This window comes from Rhinoraja longicauda, chromosome 13, assembly GCF_053455715.1.
Source record: "Rhinoraja longicauda isolate Sanriku21f chromosome 13, sRhiLon1.1, whole genome shotgun sequence".
Lineage (NCBI taxonomy): Eukaryota > Metazoa > Chordata > Chondrichthyes > Rajiformes > Arhynchobatidae > Rhinoraja > Rhinoraja longicauda.
Window position 1 is genome coordinate 49986336 of NC_135965.1, and position 19935 is coordinate 50006270.

The window sequence follows — 19935 nt, forward strand, 5'->3', positions numbered from 1 at the left end:
GTGGAATAAAATAATTTTAATTTTAATTTTGTTCAGCCTGTTTTCTTTATGGTTCTATTTGGTGCAAATGGTAAAAGCAAAATGTGAATCATTTGGCTTTGTTTTTCCTCAAAAATAATGTGCTATACTTCTAATAAATAAACCCAGAGCATATCCATTCCATTTTCCTTATAGTTTTATGTACCTCAGTTACCTCTGCCTTCGGTCACTACTGGTTCAAAGACTCCCCCCCCCCAGCTTATCCAATATTTCCTCAGAGCTGCAGTTCCCCAATTCTGGCAGCATCCTCACAAAAGATAGACACAAAATGCTGGAGTAACTCAGCGGCATCTCTGGAAACGAGGATTTGGTGACGTTTTGGGTGGTGACCTGCAGCCACAGCATCCTCGCACATCTCTTCTGCATTCTCGAAGAGATGGGCCACAGGTCTCCTCAAACACTTCCTGTATAAACTTGACTCTTTCAATTTCGTTTTGGAACACTTATTTTCAATAAATGTACAAATCATGAACAGATGCAAGCTTCTATTTAAATTCAGCTGTTCTCTTATCCCTTCCTAAACTTCGCCAAAACCTAACTTCTATCTCATTTTCAGTTATCTTTCCATTGCCCTCCTGTTCATTGTCTCGTAAGATATATTGGAACATGTTACTTAAAGGAAGGCACGATGTAAACGTACTAGAGAAACCACTTTAAACAAAACATTTGGACAGGTGCATGGTTAGCTTAGGTTTGGAAGGATTTGGGCCAAATGCAAACCTAGAGAAACATGGTTTACAAAAACATATAACGTTTCACAGAGTGCTGGAGTAACTCAGCGGGTCAGGCAGCATCTCTGGAGAACATGGATAGGTGACGTTTTGGATCAGGACTCTTCCTGACCTGAAGGTGCCCAACCTGAAACATAACCTATCCTTGTTCTCCAGAGATGCTGCCTGACTCCACGTAAATGCACTAGCTTGGAATTATTGTCTAAATCTGACTGTACTCATTTTCCTCGCACATCTGAATCAGAGTTGTTTTCCTAACAACCGTTTGCAATTTCATACTCAGCTTATGTTCCTAAGAATCTACCACTTGATTGTGTTATAAGAACTATGCTATTGATAATGGCCTGACAACATAGGCGTACAACACAGGAGTAGACCCATCCCCTGCGCCGATCCTCAAGTTGATTAGATCATTGCTGATAAGTATCCTAACTCCTGCACATACTTTGATAACAAAAGGAGTGGCTCGGTGGCGCAGCGGTAGAGTTGCTGCCTCACAGCGCCAGAGATCCAGGTGCTATCCTTACTACTGGTGCTGCCGGTACGGAGTTTGCACGTTCTCCCCGTGACCGGGTGGGTTCTCGACGGGTGCTCGGATTTTCTCCCACATTCCACAGACGTGCGGGTTTGTAGGTTAATTGGCTTCTGTAAATTGTCCCTAGTGTGTAGGATAGAACTAGTGTGAATGGGTGATCGATGGTTGGCATGGACACAGTGGGCCGAAGGGCCTGTTTCCACGCTGTATCCTTAAACCAAACCTTTTTAATAGTCAAAATAACAAGTCTTTCAACTTCTGTTTTGGAAATGTTAATGTAGCAGAAGTAGCAGCAAGCAGTAGCAAGCAGCAGCAATCGGCAGCAGCAGCACCAAGCTGTGTTGCTTGGGAAGTATTGTGTGGGGATTGTGTGGGGATAGTAAGGAGTAAGACCTGTGTGATCTCCCAGACAAGTTTCGATCGCCTAGCTTGGGGTCGGAGAGGAATTTCCCGGATTTTTTTTTCCCAAATTGGCCTGGGTTTTTTATCCGGTTTTTCGCCTCTCCCAGGAGATCACTCAGTTCTTTTGGGTGGGCGGTTGGAGCGGTTGGAGCAGCGGCCGGGCGGTAGGTTTAGTAACCGAGCACGGGGCTTTGTTTGGGGAGTATGAGTGCCAGGGCAGTTTATTGTTCTGGGTGTCGGATGTGGGGAATCTGGGAGTCTGATAGTCTTCCAGACATCCACATCTGCGCCAGGTGTGACGAGATGGGGCTCCTAAGGGACCGTATTAGGAACCTGGAGCGGCAGATTGATGACCTCCGTCTGGTCAGGGAGAGTGAGGAGGTTATAGATAGGAGTTCCAGAGAGGTGGTCACTCCAAGACCACGGGAGGTAGACAAGTGGGTCACTGTTAGGGGGGGCAAGGAGCAGAGGCAGGGACTAGGGAGTACCCCGGTGGCTGTACCCCTTGGAAATAAGTACTCCTGTTTAAGTACTGTTAGGGGGGACAGCCTACCTGGGGGCAACGACGGTGCCCGGGCCTCTGGCAAGGAGTCCGGCCCTGTTGCTCAGAAGGGTAGGGAAAGGAAGAGGAGAGCAGTAGTAATAGGGGACTCTATAGTGAGGGGGTCAGATAGGCGTTTCTGTGGACGCAGTCGGGAGACCCGGATGGTGGTTTGCCTCCCTGGTGCCGGTGTCCGGGATGTGTCTGAGCGTGTCCAGGATATCCTGAAAGGGGAGGGAGAGGAGCCAGAGGTCGTGGTACATATAGGTACCAACAATATAGGTAGGATAAGGGAAGAGGTCCTGAAAGGAGAATTTAGGGGGCTAGGAAGAGAGTTAAAAAAAAGGACTTCCAAAGCAATAATCTCAGGCTTATTGCCAGTGCCACGCGATAGTGAGAATAGGAATGGAGTGAGGTGGAGGATAAATACGTGGCTGAGGAACTGGTGCAGGGAGCAGGGTTTCAAGTTTCTGGATCATTGGGACCTCTTCTGGGGGAAGTATGACCTGTACAAAAAGGACGGGTTGCATCTGAACCTGAGGGGAACCAATATCCTGGCGGGGAGATTTGCTAAGGTAATTGCGGAGACTTTAAACTAGTACGGTTGGGGGGAGGGACTCAAACACAGATAGCTAATAGGCAGTGTGTGAGGCAGGAGGCAGAAAAGGGAAACACTCAGACCCAATATGTAGGAGAGAAAGAAGGGAAAAGAAATAAACTGAGAATAAGAAATGATGGGTCCCTTAAATGTGTATATTTTAATGCTAGGAGCATTGTAAGAAAGGTGGATGAGCTTAGAGCCTGGATTGACATCTGGAAGTATGATGTTGTGGCGATCAGTGAAACATGGTTGCAGGAGGGTTGCGATTGGCAATTAAATATTCCAGGATTTCATTGTTTCAGATGTGATAGAATCGGAGGGGCAAGAGGTGGGGGTGTTGCATTGCTTGTCAGGGAGGATATCACAGCAGTGCTTTGGCAGGACAGACTAGAAGGCTCGATTAGGGAGGCTGTTTGGGTGGAACTCAGAAATGAGAAAGGTTTAGCAACACTTATAGGGGTGTATTATAGACCGCCAAATAGGGAACGAGAATTGGAAGAGCAAATATGTAAGGAGATAGCAGATATTAGTAGTAAGCACAGAGTAGTGATTGTGGGTGATTTCAATTTTCCGTATATCGACTGGGAATCACATTCTGTTAAAGGGCTGGATGGTTTGGAGTTTGTAAAATGTGTGCAGGATAGTTTTTTGCAGCAATACGTAGAGGTGCCTACCAGAGAAGGGGCAGTGTTGGACCTCCTGTTAGGAAATGAGATGGGTCAGGTGACGGAGGTATGTGTTGAGGAGCACTTTGGGTCTAGTGATCACAATGCCATTAGTTTCAATATCATTATGGAGAAGGTCAAATCTGGACCAAGGGTTGAGATTTTGGATTGGAGAAAGGCTAATTTTGAGGAGATGAGAAAGGATTTAAAAGGAGTGAAATGGAAATTTTTGTTTTATGAAAAGGATATAATAGAGAAATGGAGGATATTTAAAGGTGAAATTTTGAGAGTACAGAGTCTTTATGTCCCTGTTCGGTGGAAAGGAAAGAATAATAATTTGAAAGAGCCGTGGTTTTCCAGGGAAATTGGACACATGGTTCGGAAAAAGAGGGAGATATACAATAAATATAAGCGGCAGGAAGTAAATGAGGTTCTTGAGGAATATAAAGAATGTAAAAGGAATCTTAAGAAGGAAATTAGAAAAGCGAAAAAAAGATATGAGGCTGCTTTGGCAAATAATGTAAAAGTAAACCCCAAGGGGTTCTACAGATATGTCAATAGCAAAAGGATAGTGAGGGATAAAATTGGTCCATTAGAGAGTCAGAGTGGACAGCTATGTGCTGAGCCGGAAGAAATGGGGGAGATATTAAACAATTTCTTTTCTTCGGTATTCACCGAGGAGAAGGATATTGAATTATGTGAGGTAAGTGAAACAAGTAGAGTAGTCATGGAAATTATGAGGATTAAAGAAGAGGAGGTACGGACACTTTTGAAAAATATAAAAGTGGATAAGTCTCCAGGTCCTGATAGGATATTCCCTAGGACATTGAGGGAAGTTAGTGCAGAAATAGCAGGGGCTATGACGGAAATATTTCAAACGTCATTAGAAACGGGGATGGTGCCGGAAGATTGGCGCATTGCGCATGTTGTGCCTTTGTTTAAAAAAGGTTCTAAAAGTAAACCTAGCAATTATAGACCTGTTAGTTTGACGTCTGTGGTGGGAAAATTAATGGAAAAGATACTTAGGGACAATATATATAATTATTTGGACAAACAAGGCCTGATTAGAAACAGTCAACATGGATTTGTGCCTGGAAGGTCATGTTTGACTAATCTTCTTGAATTTTTTGAAGAGGTTACCAGGGAAATTGATAAGGGCAAGGCTGTGGATGTTGTCTATATGGACTTCAGTAAGGCATTTGACAAGGTTCCACATGGAAGGTTGATTAAGAAGGTTAAATCGTTGGGTATTAATAGTGAGGTTGCAAGATGGATTCAACAATGGCTGAATGGGAGATACCAGAGGGTAATGGTTGACAATTGTATGTCAGGTTGGAGGCCAGTGTCTAGTGGAGTACCCCAAGGATCTGTGTTGGGTCCACTGTTGTTTGTCATTTACATTAATGATCTGGATGATGGTGTGGCAAATTGGATTAGTAAATATGCAGATGATACTAAGATAGGTGGTGTAGTTAATAATGAAGTAGAGTTTCAAAATCTACAGAGAGACTTGGGCCTTTTGGAAGGGTGGGCTGAAAGATGGCAGATGGAGTTTAATGCTGATAAGTGTGAGGTGCTGCATTTTGGTAGGACAAATCAAAATAGGACGTACAGGGTAAATGGTAGGGAATTGAGGAATGCAGTGGAACAGAGGGATCTGGGAATAACTGCATTGTTCCCTGAAGGTGGAATCTCATGTGGATAGGGTGGTGAAGAAGGCGTTTGGTATGCTTGCCTTTATAAATCAGAGCATCGAGTATAGAAGTTGGGATGTAATGTTAAAATTGTACAGGGCATTGGTGAGGCCGAATCTGGAGTATGGTGTGCAGTTCTGGTCGCCAAATTATAGGAAGGATGTCGACAAAATGGAGAGGGTACAGAGAAGATTTACTTGAATGTTGCCTGGGTTTCAGCACTTAGGCTACAGAGAGAGGTTGAATAGGTTGGGTCTTTATTCTTTGGAGCGTAGAAGGTTGAGGGGGGACTTGATAGAGGTTTTTAAATTTTTGAGAGGGACGGACAGAGTTGACGTGGGTAGGCTTTTCCCTTTGAGAGTGGGGAAGATTCCAACAAGGGGACATAGCTTCAGAATTGAGGGACAAAAGTTTAGGGGTAACATGAGGGGTAACTTCTTTACTCAGAGGGTGGTGGCTGTATGGAATGGGCTTCCGGTGGAAGTGGTGGAGGCAGGCTCGATTTTATTATTTAAGAGTAAATTGGATAGGTATATGGATAGGAGGGGATTAGAGGGTTATGGTCTGAGTGCAGGTAGATGAGACTAGGTCAGGGAGAATGGTCGGCGTGGACTGGTAGGGCCGGACAGGCCTGTTTCCATGCTGTAGTTGTTATATGGTTATATGGTTAAAACCATTTCCCCCCCCCCCCACTCCTGTCAACAACTTAATTAGAGACAACTTTTGTGGTAAAGACCCTCCTAATATGTCCTGTGCAGTGCAGCGCTTATTTAGAAGTTATTTATCTTTGTTAAGGAACACGCAAGGAATACGCAAGGAAATATCTTTTCTCAATTATCTTATCATATCTTTTAATCACTTCATAAACTTCAATTTGTTTCCTTTCATCTTCCAAACTAAAGCCACCCATGCCTGCCCTCAGATTTTAATGCCTTTTGCTCTGCCCAAGATTTAGTTTGATCTGTGTTTCGCCAAAGTAAACGTTACTGTGTAGGAAGGAACTGCAGATGCTGGTTTACACTGAAGATAGCTGGAGTAACTTAGCGGATCTGAAGGAGGGTCTCAACCTGAAATGTCACCAATTCCTTCACTACAGAGATGCTGCCTGTCCTGCTGAGTTACTCCAACATTTTATGTCTGTCTTCAGAAACATTGCTACTAATTGCACTAAACAATTCATATATAAATACTGTAACGAATGGCTACTTCTTAAAATACACTATTTCATTATTTGAAGCTCTACATTTTGAAACTTCTCAAAAGGAAACAGAAAATGTTGGAAACAATATACAAGGCAGAAGGCATCTGTGGAGAGATGGAGATGATATGTGAGTATAGGAGCAAATAGTTGAGTATAGGAGCAAAGAGGTCCTTCTGCAGTTGTACAGGGCCCTAGTGAGACCGCACCTGGAGTACTTGTGTGCAGTTTTGGTCTCCAAATTTGAGGAAGGATATTCTTGCTATTGAGGGCGTGAAGCGTGGGTTTACTAGGTTAATTCCCGGAATGGCGGGACTGTCGTATGTTGAAAGACTAGAGCGACTAGGCTTGTATACACTGGAATTTAGAAGGATGAGAGGAGATCTTATTGAAACGTTTAAGATTATTAAGGGGTTGGACACGTTAGAGGCAGGAAACATGTTCCCAATGTTGGAGTCCAGAACAAGAGGCCACAGTTTAAGAATAAGGGGTAGGCCATTTAGAACTGAGATGAGGAAAAACTTTTTCAGTCAGAGAGTTGTGAATCTGGAATTCTCTGCCTCAGAAGGCAGTGGAGGCCAATTCTCTGAATGCATTCAAGAGAGAGCTAGATAGAGCTCTTAAGGACAGCGGAGTCAGGGGGTATGGGGAGAAGGCAGGAACGGGGTACTGATTGAGAATGATCAGCCATGATCACATTGAATGATGTTGCTGGCTCGAAGGGCCAAATGGCCTCCTCCTGCACCTATTGTCTATTGTCTATCTTTCACACTGACGTATGTTTTATTTTAATTCTTTTTTTCCACAAAAGCTGCCCAATCTGTCAAGAAATTTAGCGATTTCTAATTTTATTTCAGATTTCTAGCATCTGCGGTTTTGATGGTGTCAGCATAAATAGAACACAGTGTGGGAAGGAACTGCAGATGTTGGTTTACACTGAAGATAGACACAAAAAGCCGGAGTAACTCAGCGGGTCAGGCAACATCTCCGCAGCAAAGGAATAGGTGACGTTTCGGGTTGAGACCCTTCCACAGACTCTAAATAGAACAGTGTAGGAAAGAACGGCAGATGCTGGTTTAAATCGAAGGTTGACACAAAATGCTGGAGTAACTCAGCGGGACGGGCAGCATCTCTGGAGTGATCAGTCTGAAGAAGGATCTTGACCCGAAACGTCACCCATTCCTTCTCTCCAGAGATGCTGCCTGTCCCGCTGAGGTACTCCAGCATTTTGTATCTACCTAAATAGAACAGTGTTGTGTGAATATGTAACTAGGTACTAAAATCATTGATAATGCATTCCTATGTTATAAGATATATATGTTATACTTTAGATAGTCCCTCTGTCCCTCTCTTCCCCTCCTCCTTCCCGGATCTCCCTCTATCTTCCTGTCTCCACCTATATCCTTCCTTTGTCCCGCCCCCCCTGACATCAGTCTGAAGAAGGGTCTCGACCCGAAACGTCACCCATTCCTTCTCTCCCGAGATGCTGCCTGACCTGCTGAGTGACTCCAGCATTTTGTGAATAAATACCGATGTTAGAAGAAGTTTATACTTATAATGAAGAAGTGAACACTTTTCCCTCGTAGATCAACTTCTCTTCTGCAGAAGTTGCAAGCTGAATTCATCTTGGAGGGACTGTTGCAACTTATCACTTTCACACAGGAGGGCAGTGTTGTACAGAAATATCCTCCAACATAAACAAACGCTGTTTTAATTTCCCGCAGTATATTTGGCTATGCTGAAGCATTTCAAAATAACAATCCACCTTTAAAATCCTATGCGTGCAAAGTGTTTTACATACAAAGCACAAGATGAAAATAGTCTTCAACCAATATTAATGAATGTGATTTAGTTCAACTGATGTACAGTACTAAATCTAATAAAAATACAAAGCTCAAAGGACCAAATGGCCTCCTCCTGCACCTATTTTCTATGTAAGAGCCTGCAGATGCTGAATCTTGAGCAAAAACATAAAGTGCTAGAGGGACTCAGCGGTAGGGGTGCCAACTATCTCACTCCCAAATACGGGACAAGGTGACGTCACTGCCCCACGTGACCTCACCCAGCCAGCGACCACGTGCTCCCGCTCCACCAATGGCGACCGCCCAGGCCAGGAGGTGGGTTGCTACGCAACCTCCGTTAGGCGGCGCCCAGGCCTCGGGGCCTACACTGTCCGCACCGACATTGTCCGGAAGGTAGGCACAGATTTTAACCAGGATCTGCAGTTTTCTTCCTACTATACTGTCCGGGCCTACACTGTCCGGGCCTACAGCGCCTGGGCCTACAGCGGCCCCCAGGCCTAATACGGGACAAGGGCATTCCCATACGGGACAAACCAATTTAGCCCAATGTACGGGATGTCCCGGCTAATACGGGACAATTGGCAATCCTACTCAGCGGGTCAGGCAGCATCTGTGGAGGGAATGGACAGATGTTTGTGTTGGGGTCCTTCAAGATGCAGCAGAGAGGAGTATAACAGAATATGTACATGGCAGATTAGAAGAGAGCTGAAGAGAGCTAGTCAATGCAGACACTAGAGACTGAAGATGCTAGAATTGAGACATAGACTAATATAGCATGGAAACAGGCCCTTCGGCCAAACCTGCCCACACCGACCAACATGCCCCATCTATGCTAGTCACACCCGCCTGCTTTTGGCCCATATCCTTCTACACCTCTCATATCCATGCACCTGTCCAAATGTCTTTTAAACTTTGTGATATACCCTGCCTCAACAACCTCCTCCGGCAGCTAGTTCCATATACCCACCACCCTTTGTGTAAAAAAAGTTGCCCCTCAGAATCCTATTAAATCTTTCCCCCGTCATTTAAACCTATGTCCTCTGTTCTTGATTCCCCTACCCGGGGTAAAAGACTGTGTATTCAGCCTATCTAAACCCCTCTTGATCTTACACACCTCTATACAATCACACCTCAGCCTCCTGCATTCCAAGGAATAGAGTCCTAGCTATCTCCCTACAGGTCAGGCCCTTGTAAAAGACAAACTGGATGAACCCAGGTAGATGTGGAGGGAATCGGACCGATGTTTAGGGTCGGGACCCTTCTTCCGACTGGTGAAGAATACACAAGGCCTTTAATAAAGTGAGGCATATATGAGGCTTTCAAACACAGATGTACAGTAGTAACACATAGAGAACATTGTCATTAAGATCATAAGTGATATGAGTAGAATTAAGCCATTCGGCCCATCAAATTTGCTCCACCATTCAATCATGGCTGATCTATCTCCCTCCTAACCTCATTCTCCTGCCTTCTCCCCATAACCCCTGACACCCGCACTAATCAAGAAACTATCTATCTATCTGCCTTAAATATATCCACTGACTTTGCCTCCACAGCCTTCTGTGGCAAAGAGTTCCACACCTTATGAAAGGTTTACTGTCCATAAGATCTCAGAGCAGAATAAGGCCATTCGGCCCATCGTGTCTACTCCGTCATTCAATTATGGCTGATCTCTCAACCCCATTCTCCTGCCTTTGCTGTTGTGTGCGTTTGCTTGCATTCCACTCAACGGAAGACCACACATGATTATAATCAAACCGTCCATAGAGTAGAGCATAGGGGAAAGGGTATAACGTTTAATGCAAGATCAAGTCCAATCAAAGATAGTTCAAAGTCTCCAACGTGGTAGATGGGAGGTCGGAACTGCTCTCTTTTAGACCAGCACTCTGTGAAACATCACCTATCCACGTTCTCCACAGATGCTGCCTGACCCGCTGAGTTACTCCAGCACTTTGTGTCTTTGGTTGGTGGGAACCCATCCCACCAATTGTTAACAGTAGTACTTATTCCTTGTAACTCCATCAAATAGAGAAAGAAGTTCTAATTTTGAAAGCTCTTTCACTTACACAGTGAGTTATAAACATCGAAGCAGATCCCTGAGGACTACTGTAGCGACCATAGAGAATGGTCCAGGTCGTCGAACCCTCGGATTGGCCAGCAAGGTCACGTGGGAACGCGACCATGGGGATTGGTCCAGGGAACGACATCGCTGATTGGCCAGCGATGTCATGTGCGCGTTTGGCGCCCGATTTAGCCAGTTCGGCGAAGTCTTCAAGGAAGACAGTAAGTTTGTATTGGTTGTCCTGTAACTTGTTGTTTAACTCTGCATTCGTGTATTGCGGCTGCAATAAACTTCGTCTACAACTAACGAGTTTCGGACTCGCCATATTGGTGACCCCGAACGTGATCTGGACGATCACCGACTGAGCAGGAACCCGACGCCTCGTTGACGATGACCGAGCAGGTAACACCGGAGTCAAGCGCGGCAGGCGTTCATCTTCCGTTATTTTGGACGTACGCACCGCAAGTTTGGTTTATCCACGCCGAGGCTCAATTCCATATAAAGAAGGTGTCGGACGAATCCACGAAGTACTTCTACCTCGTCAGCGCTCTATCGCCGGACACAACCAAGCGCGTGATGCGGTTCATCGTAAATTCACCTGCGGAAGACAAGTATGAAGCCATGAAGAAGGTATTAATGCGAACCTTCGGGTTTAATAAGCATGGTGGTGCGGCAAAACTTCTGCACCTACCGGAGCTTGGAGACCAACTGCCTTCCGTCCTCATGGCCGAAATGATGATGCTAGCCGGTGAGCATACGGATTGCCCGATGTTTGAACAGGCATTCCGCGAGAAACTTCCCGAGGATGTCCGACTGCTGCTTACGGATTGTTCTTTTAAGGACCCCGAAGCATATGCAGCGAAAGTGGACGCGCTCATAGCGGCAAAAAACAAGGCAAGTGGTTCAATCAACAAAGTCTCAGCATCGGTGACCACGCCACAGCGACGGCAAGATGGCGCCACGTCTCCCGCCAATTCTCCGAAAGCCCGCCAAAAAGATCCGCACAAGCGCGGCTGGTGCTATTATCACCTACGATGGGGTAACGAATCCCGCAACTGTCGTTTGCCTTGTACTTTCGCGGGAAATGCATCGGCCGATCGTACATAGGGGCAGTTTCGATTGGCCAGAACCGGCGCCTCTATGTCCATGATCGATTCACGGACACAGAATTTTTGGTCGACACGGGAGCCATCGTCAGCATAGTGCCGCCGACCGACCTCGAAACCAGATCGGGTAAGACAGGTCCCACTCTCATCGCGGTTAATGGCAGCCCAATTCGCACTTTCGGTACACGGAAGATGTCCCTTGTGTTAGGCCTCCGCACGTACGAATGGCCATTCATCATAGCCGACGTCAAACAAGCGATCCTGGGCGCAGATTTTCTCTGGGCTTTTTCACTGGTTCCTGATGTCCGCGGTAACGACCTCCGACCCTCCGCCGAAGATGAGCACGTCGCTCCGACAATCGCCTCCTCGCCCAGCCCTACCGTCCAGGCCGTCGTCGCGGCCCCCGACTCGTATGCTGCGATTCTGGCAGAGTTCCCAGAGCTGCTCGTCCAACGTTTTGACGCACCTTCGGCTAAGCACGGTGTGGTCCATCACATCCGCACCGAAGGCTCTCCCGTTTTCGCTCGGGCCAGGAGACTACCGCCAGACAAACTGGTGGTGGCAAGGGCGGAGTTCAGGAAGATGGAGGAAATGGGAATTGTCCGTCAGTCTGACAGCCCGTGGGCCTCGCCGTTACACATGGTCTCCAAGGCATCTGGGGGGTGGAGGCCATGTGGCGATTATTGGCGTCTCAATGCTGTCACCACGGCTGATCGCTACCCCATACCGCACCTACAGGACTTTTCATCTGGGCTGGAAGGAGCGGTGGTGTTTTCCAAAATCGATTTGGTGCGAGGATACCATCAGATTCCGGTGCGACCGGAGGACATACAAAAAACTGCAACTATTACTCCGTTCGGGTTGTTTGAATGGTTGCGTATGCCTTTCGGTTTAAAGAACGCGGCACAGGCTTTCCAGCGACTGATGGACCGCGTGGGCCGGGGTTTACCCTTTTTGTTTATTTATTTAGACGACATCCTGGTAGCCAGCCCCTCAGTGCAGGAACACCAGGCCCATTTGCGGACCGTGTTCCAGCGGCTCCAAGACCACGGGCTCATAATCCAACCCTCCAAATGTCAATTCGGCCTGCCCGCTCTCGATTTTCTAGGTCACAGAATTACCTCTGCCGGCGCTGTCCCTTTGCCAGAGAAGGTGGAGGCTATCCGGGCTTTTCCCAGGCCCACCACAGTAAAAGGGCTGCAGGAGTTCGTAGGCATGGTTAATTTCTACCATAGATTCGTTCCGGCAGCGGCGCGAGTCCTGCGCCCGCTTTTCCAATGCCTTGCAGGGAATCCGGTAGAGTTGTTGTGGTCCCCGGCCGCAGAGTCGGCTTTTACGGCAGCTAAGGCAGCCTTGGCAGACGCCACCATGTTGGTCCATCCGAGCCCCTCCGCCCCCACGGCCCTGACGGTTGACGCCTCTGACGTGGCGGTGGGTGGGGTTCTGGAGCAGCAGGTTGGTGGCCGTTGGCAGCCTTTAGCGTTTTTCAGCCGGCAACTAAATTCGGCCGAGCTGAAATATAGCGCATTTGACCGAGAGCTTCTAGCTCTCTATTTAGCTGTCCGTCATTTCAGGTATTTCCTCGAGGGCCGCCCATTTGTGGCCTTTACGGACCACAAGCCATTAACATTTGCTTTTTTGAAATTGTCTGACCCATGGTCGGCCCGCCAGCAGCGGCACCTGACTGCTATCTCCGAATTTACCACAGATGTCCGTCATATCGCGGGTAAGCTTAATGCCGTTGCTGACGCCCTGTCTAGACCTGCTTTTCCCCCTATTTCGGCGGTGGACTGCGAAGTGGATCCCCAGGAGCTCGCGGAGGCACAGCTCCTGGCGGATACCGTTTCGACGTACCAGTCCACCACTTCGGGATTGAAGTTGGCCCAGGTAGCTTGTGGGTCGGAGGGCACGAAAGTCTGGTGCGATGTTTCTCTTCCCCGTCCCAGGCCGGTAGTACCGCCCTCCCTTCAGCGCCGGGTTTTCGATGCCATTCATGGGCTGGCGCACCCGTCCATCCGCTCCACCTCTGCCTTGGTGGCAGCGAGGTTTGTCTGGCATGGCCTGCGGAAACAGGTAGCGGGGTGGGCACGTTCCTGCGTGCCCTGTCAGACCGCTAATGTCCAGCGCCACGTCCAGCCCCCCGTACAGGATTTCGAAGTCCCGGCTTTTCGTTTTTTCCACATCCACATGGATTTGGTCGGGCCTTTGCCTTCCTCCCGGGGCTACACCCACCTCCTCACGGTGGTGGATCGGTTCACCCGGTGGCCAGAGGCTTTCCCATTGTTTGATATCTCGTCAGCGTCTTGTGCTAGGACTTTGGCCCTTCATTGGGTAGCTCGTTTCGGGGTCCCGGCAGTTATTACAACTGACAGAGGGCCACAGTTCACTTCGTCCCTCTGGGCCGCGCTGGCGGAACTGTACGGGTCCAAATTACAACCCACAACTGCATATCACCCCCAGGCAAATGGACTCGTAGAAAGGTTCCACCGCCAACTTAAGGCGTCCCTCAGTGCAAGGCTGGAAGGCCCGGACTGGGTAGACCAACTCCCTTGGGTTCTTTTGGGCATCCGGACTGCTCCTAAGCCAGATCTCGGTGCGTCGTCCGCAGAGCTAGTATATGGCTCGACCCTTCGAGTACCCGGAGATCTGTTTCCGGACCCTTCAGCCCTGCTCCCTACAGTCCCATCAGCGTTAGCATCTCTCCGGGAACGGGTGGGCTCCCTGGCTCCAGTGCCGACTTCACGTCATGGGTGTCCCATGGTACATGAACCGTTTTCCCTGAAGGACTGCGAGTTTGTTTTTTTGCGTAAAGATGCCCATCGCGCCCCGTTGCAGAGGGTCTATCAAGGGCCGTTCCGGGTTTTACGTAAGGGAACGGCTACTTTCACCTTAGACATGGGCGGCAAGAGTGAACTCGTCTCGGTGTCCCGGCTCAAACCTGCCCATTTGGACCCGGATCAACCAGTCCTGGTCGGTCAAACCCCTAGGAGAGGCCGACCTCCGTTAGTTCCGCCCAGTCCAGAAACCCCCGTTCCGACAGTTCCTCCAGGACCCCCCGTTTCGGTAGTTCCTCCAGAACCTCTCGTGCCGGCTGTTCCACCAAGTCCGGAACCTCCGGCTCCTGTGGTTCCGGCTGTCCCTCTCCGTACCCGTTATGGTCGCGAAATCCGGCTCCCAGCTAGGTTCCGCACCTCGGGTTCTGGGGGGGGTCATGTAGCGACCATAGAGAATGGTCCAGGTCGTCGAACCCTCGGATTGGCCAGCGAGGTCACGTGGGAACGCGACCATGGGGATTGGTCCAGGGAACGACATCGCTGATTGGCCAGCGATGTCATGTGCGCGTTTGGCGCCCGATTTAGCCAGTTCGGCGAAGTCTTCAAGGAAGACAGTAAGTTTATATTGGTTGTCCTGTACCTTGTTGTTTAACTCTGTATTCGTGTATTGCGGCTGCAATAAACTTCGTCTACAACTAACGAGTTTCGGACTCGCCATACTACGATGTTTATGGTGCCTCACTGGAATTATACAGATCTAAGCAAGAAAGTTTGTAACTTAAGGGTCATGGATCGGGTTAGGAGTATGCTTTCCAGCATCGCAGTTAGACCTAGAGACTGATATATTAATTCTTTTTATTTGATTTATTTCCCGCAACACAATTAGAAATTCTGCCATTCCAACAAATAATGTCATTTTATTTTTGTTTGATTCGGTAGAAAGAATGGATTATATAATTTTACATATAAGCTTATATGAATCGCCAGTCAAATGACCCTGGGGCCAAGTGAAGTTCTTTAAAGCAGAGAGATTAATTAGTTCAACGTACAAAGGTTTGATTCATGCAAATTGTGAACAAGACCTTGATCTTGCATTTTGATTTATAGCTTCAAAACAAACGACAGAGTTAGGGGGCAGTAAAGTGGTGATGTCAGAGTTAGTCCAGCATTTGTGTCTTTTATAAGGCGTGATTTCATTTTATTTCTTCACCTCATTTTTGAATCAGTCTGAAGAAGGTTCTGTTTCCCAAACATCGTCTGTCCATTTCCCTCCACAGATGCCGCCTTACCCGCTGAGTTTCCCCAGCACTTTATATATTTTTTTAACTTTGCAGGAGTGTCATTTCTGTTTGACCTTTTAGTGTTTTGGTGAGCTAGAAACATAGAAACATAGAAAGTAGGTGCAGGAGGAGGCCATTCGGCCCTTCGAGCTAGCACCGCCATTCAATGTGATCATGGCTGATCATTCTCAATCAGTACCCCGTTCCTGCCTTCTCCCCATACCCCCTGACTCCGCTATCCTTAAGAGCTCTATCTAGCTCTCTCTTGAATGCATTCAGAGAATTGGCCTCCACTGCCTTCTGAGGCAGAGAATTCCACAGATTCACAACTCTCTGACTGAAAAAGGTTTTCCTCATCTCAGTTCTAAATGGCCTACCCCTTATTCTTAAACTGTGGCCCCTGGTTACACCGGGAACATGTTTCCTGCCTCTAAAGTGTCCAATCTTATATGTTTCGATAAAATCCCCTCTCATCCTTCTAAATTCCAGTGTATACAAGCCTACTGCAAGTGCGTGTTTACAAAATAAAAGACACAAAGTGCTGGAGTAACTCAGCGGGGCCAGGCAACATCTCTGGAGAACATGGATCCCTTGCGTCCCAACCTGAAACGTCACCTATCCATGTTCTCCACAGATGCTGCCTGACCCGCTGAGTTACTCCAGCACTCTGTGAAACGTCACCTATCCATGTTCTCCACAGATGCTGCCTGACCCGCTGAGTTACTCCAGCACTCTGTGTCTTTGGTTGGTGAGAACCCATCCCACCAATTGTTAACAGTGGTACTTATACCTTGTAACTCCATCAAATACAGTAAAAATATTTAATCGTTCAACCATTGCCATGGGTCCATGGAATTAATCTGCATCTTGCTAACCCATTCATTTTCAGTCTCCTTTTATTTTGTAAAAATGACCAAAATATCAGCTCTTTTCAATTCACTACTTATTAAAATAGAATATCATGATACGATATAAAAATTAGATTGAAGGAATCCCATTTAAAAATGTCCAAAATATTTGCTATTTCCACATTAAAGTAATTCACCTTTATAAAGGAAAAGATTCAGCTGGGATAAAGTGAGTACTAATAATAATAATATAAATATTTGCACAGAATTGCTTTTATTTGCTAAAATTATCCTTAGAATTTGGGTGTTTAGAATGCTTAGGTATAACCTATTTGGGCTCAATGGATCTATTGTTGTGCTAAACATTAGTCGCACACCTTTAAGACATTCTTCATGATAGCAGATAGTTTAAAGAAAAAGCATAGAAACAGGCCCTTCGGCCCACCAAGTCCACGCCGACCATTGATCGCCCGTTCACACTAGTTGTATGCTATCCCACTTTCTCATCCACTCCCAACACACTCGGGGGCAATTTACAAACCCTTCACGTCTTTGGGACTTGGGAGGAAACCGGAGCACCCGGAGGAAACGTGCAAACTCCACGCAGACAGCACTGGAGGTCAGGATCGAACCCGGGTCTTGGCCACTGTGAGGCGGCGGCTCTACTCGCTACACCACTGTTCTTAAGTTCACGTTATAGGAGCAGAATCAGGCCATTCAGCCCATCAAGTCTATAGACAATAGACAATAGGCGCAGGAGGAGGCCATTCGGCCCTTCGAGCCAGCACCGCCATTCAATGTGATCATGGCTGATCATTCTCAATCAGTACCCCGTTCCTGCCTTCTCCCCATACCCCCTGACTCTGCTATCATTCAATCATTGGCTGATCTATCTTGCCCTCTCAACCCCATGCTCCTACCTTCTCCCCATAACCCCTGACACCCAGAATGTGCTGCGTTTTACATGGTTTTGCAGGCATTAACAGACAGTAGTTCCCGTAAATGTTTCAAGATTGTATTATAAAGTCCTGTAATCTTTCTGGTGGTATCTTGGTACAATTCCTAAAGAAGATCGATGAATATTGGCAATTTCTTTTCGTTCTTTTCGGTTCCTTACTGAGCCTGTTCAGTGAGGTAAGACAGGTATTGTGTCAACTTCACCAGAACCATCAGTATAATTCCACCTAGGAACAGACAAGAAGGCCAGATCATCACATAATACAAAGCTTTAAACATATCAACTCTTTCCAGGAGAACGTTTCTTTGCCGCCCTTTCGGATCATAATAACATGGAAAAGATTGGAATTGTGTGATGTTCCCTTTAAGATAAGCCAACAGCACTTTATTTTCTGAATAATTCCTTTTACAATTTGACGTGCAGAAACACTGTAAAAGAAAAGAAAAAAGGCAAATAATTTTCATGCTGTGGGATTCATTCAGAGCAACTATATGTTTAGTTTAGTTTAGAGATACAGCGCGGAAACAGGCCCTTTCGGCCCACCGGGTCCGCGCCGACCAGCGATCCCCGCACACTAACACTATCCTACACACACTAGGGACAATTTGTATATTTACCAAGCCAATTAACCTACAAACCTGCACGTCTTTGGAGTGTGGGAGGAAACCGAAGATCTCGGAGAAAATACACGCAGGTCACGGGGAGAACGTACAAACTCTGTACAGACGGCGCCCGTAGTCGGGATCGAACCCGGGTCTCTGGTGCTGCAAGCGCTGTCAGGCAGCAACTCTGCGCTGCGCCACCGTGCCGCCCAAAATGTTGTTCTAACTCTGATGCAGAGTTAGTTTAATTTATTATTGCCACGTGTACAGAGAGGTACAGTGAAAAGCTTTTTGTTGCAGTGAAAAGCTTTCCAGTCAGCGGAAAGTTTACATGTGATTGCAATCAAGCCGTCCACAGTGTACAGATACCAGTTAAAGGGGATAACGTTTGAACCAGGCAATTGAACCATCCTACAAACAACAAGGGAGTAAATGAGGTTCTTGAGGAATATAAAGAATGTAAAAGGAATCTTAAGAAGGAAATTAGAAAAGCGAAAAAAAGATATGAGGCTGCTTTGGCAAGTAATGTAAAAGTAAACCCCAAGGGGTTCTACAGATATGTCAATAGCAAAAGGATAGTGAGGGATAAAATTGGTCCATTAGAGAGTCAGAGTGGACAGCTATGTGCTGAGCCGGAAGAAATGGGGGAGATATTAAACAATTTCTTTTCTTCGGTATTCACCGAGGAGAAGGATATTGAATTATGTGAGGTAAGCGAAACAAGTAGAGTAGTGATGGAAATTATGAGGATTAAAGAAGAGGAGGTACGGACACTTTTGAAAAATATAAAAGTGGATAAGTCTCCAGGTCCTGATAGGATATTCCTAGGACATTGAGGGAAGTTAGTGCAGAAATAGCAGGGGCTATGACGGAAATATTTCAAACGTCATTAGAAACGGGGATGGTGCCGGAAGATTGGCGCATTGCGCATGTTGTGCCTTTGTTTAAAAAAGGTTCTAAAAGTAAACCTAGCAATTATAGACCTGTTAGTTTGACGTCTGTGGTGGGAAAATGAATGAAAAAGATACTTAGGGACAATATATATAATTATTTGGACAAACAAGGCCTGATTAGAAACAGTCAACATGGTTTTGTGCCTGGAAGGTCATGTTTGATTAATCTTCTTGAATTTTTTGAAGAGGTTACCAGGGAAATTGATAAGGGCAAGGCTGTGGATGTTGTCTATATGGACTTCAGTAAGGCATTTGACAAGGTTCCACGTGGAAGGTTGATTAAGAAGGTTAAATCGTTGGGTATTAATAGTGAGGTTGCAAGATGGATTCAACAATGGCTGAATGGGAGATACCAGAGGGTAATGGTTGACAATTGTATGTCAGGTTGGAGGCCAGTGTCTAGTGGAGTACCCCAAGGATCTGTGTTGGGTCCACTGTTGTTTGTCATTTACATTAATGATCTGGATGATGGTGTGGCAAATTGGATTAGTAAATATGCAGATGATACTAAGATAGGTGGTGTAGTTAATAATGAAGTAGAGTTTCAAAGTCTACAGAGAGACTTGGGCCTTTTGGAAGGGTGGGCTGAAAGATGACAGATGGAGTTTAATGCTGATAAGTGTGAGGTGCTGCATTTTGGTAGGACAAATCAAAATAGGACGTACAGGGTAAATGGTAGGGAATTGAGGAATGCAGTGGAACAGAGGGATCTGGGAATAACTGTGCATTGTTCCCTGAAGGTGGAATCTCATGTGGATAGGGTGGTGAAGAAGGCGTTTGGTATGCTTGCCTTTATAAATCAGAGCATCGAATATAGAAGTTGGGATGTAATGTTAAAATTGTACAGGGCATTGGTGAGGCCGAATCTGGAGTATGGTGTGCAGTTCTGGTCGCCAAATTATAGGAAGGATGTCGACAAAATGGAGAGGGTACAGAGGAGATTTACTAGAATGTTGCCTGGGTTTCAGCACTTAAGCTACAGAGAGAGGTTGAACAGGTTGGGTCTTTATTCATTGGAGCGTAGAAGGTTGAGGGGGGATTTGATAGAGGTTTTTAAAATTTTAAGAGGGACGGACAGAGTTGACGTGGGTAGGCTTTTCCTTTAAGAGTGGGGAAGATTCCAACAAGGGGACATAGCTTCAGA

General features: G+C 46.6%; 1 protein-coding gene across 2 annotated transcripts in view; it reads right to left on the reverse strand.

Annotated features, from left to right (window-relative positions):
- Positions 1–16846: 16846 nt before the first annotated feature.
- Positions 16847–19935, reverse strand: part of s100p (S100 calcium binding protein P) — a 28301-nt gene continuing 25212 nt past the window's right edge. The window contains exon 5 of one of the 2 annotated variants that reach the window (XM_078410096.1): positions 16847–17664. In XM_078410096.1, the coding sequence (XP_078266222.1) occupies positions 17392–17664 (273 nt within the window). In that variant the 3' untranslated portion in view covers positions 16847–17391. The remainder of the gene's footprint in view (positions 17665–19935) is intronic. The other variant, XM_078410097.1, reaches the window with a different exon arrangement.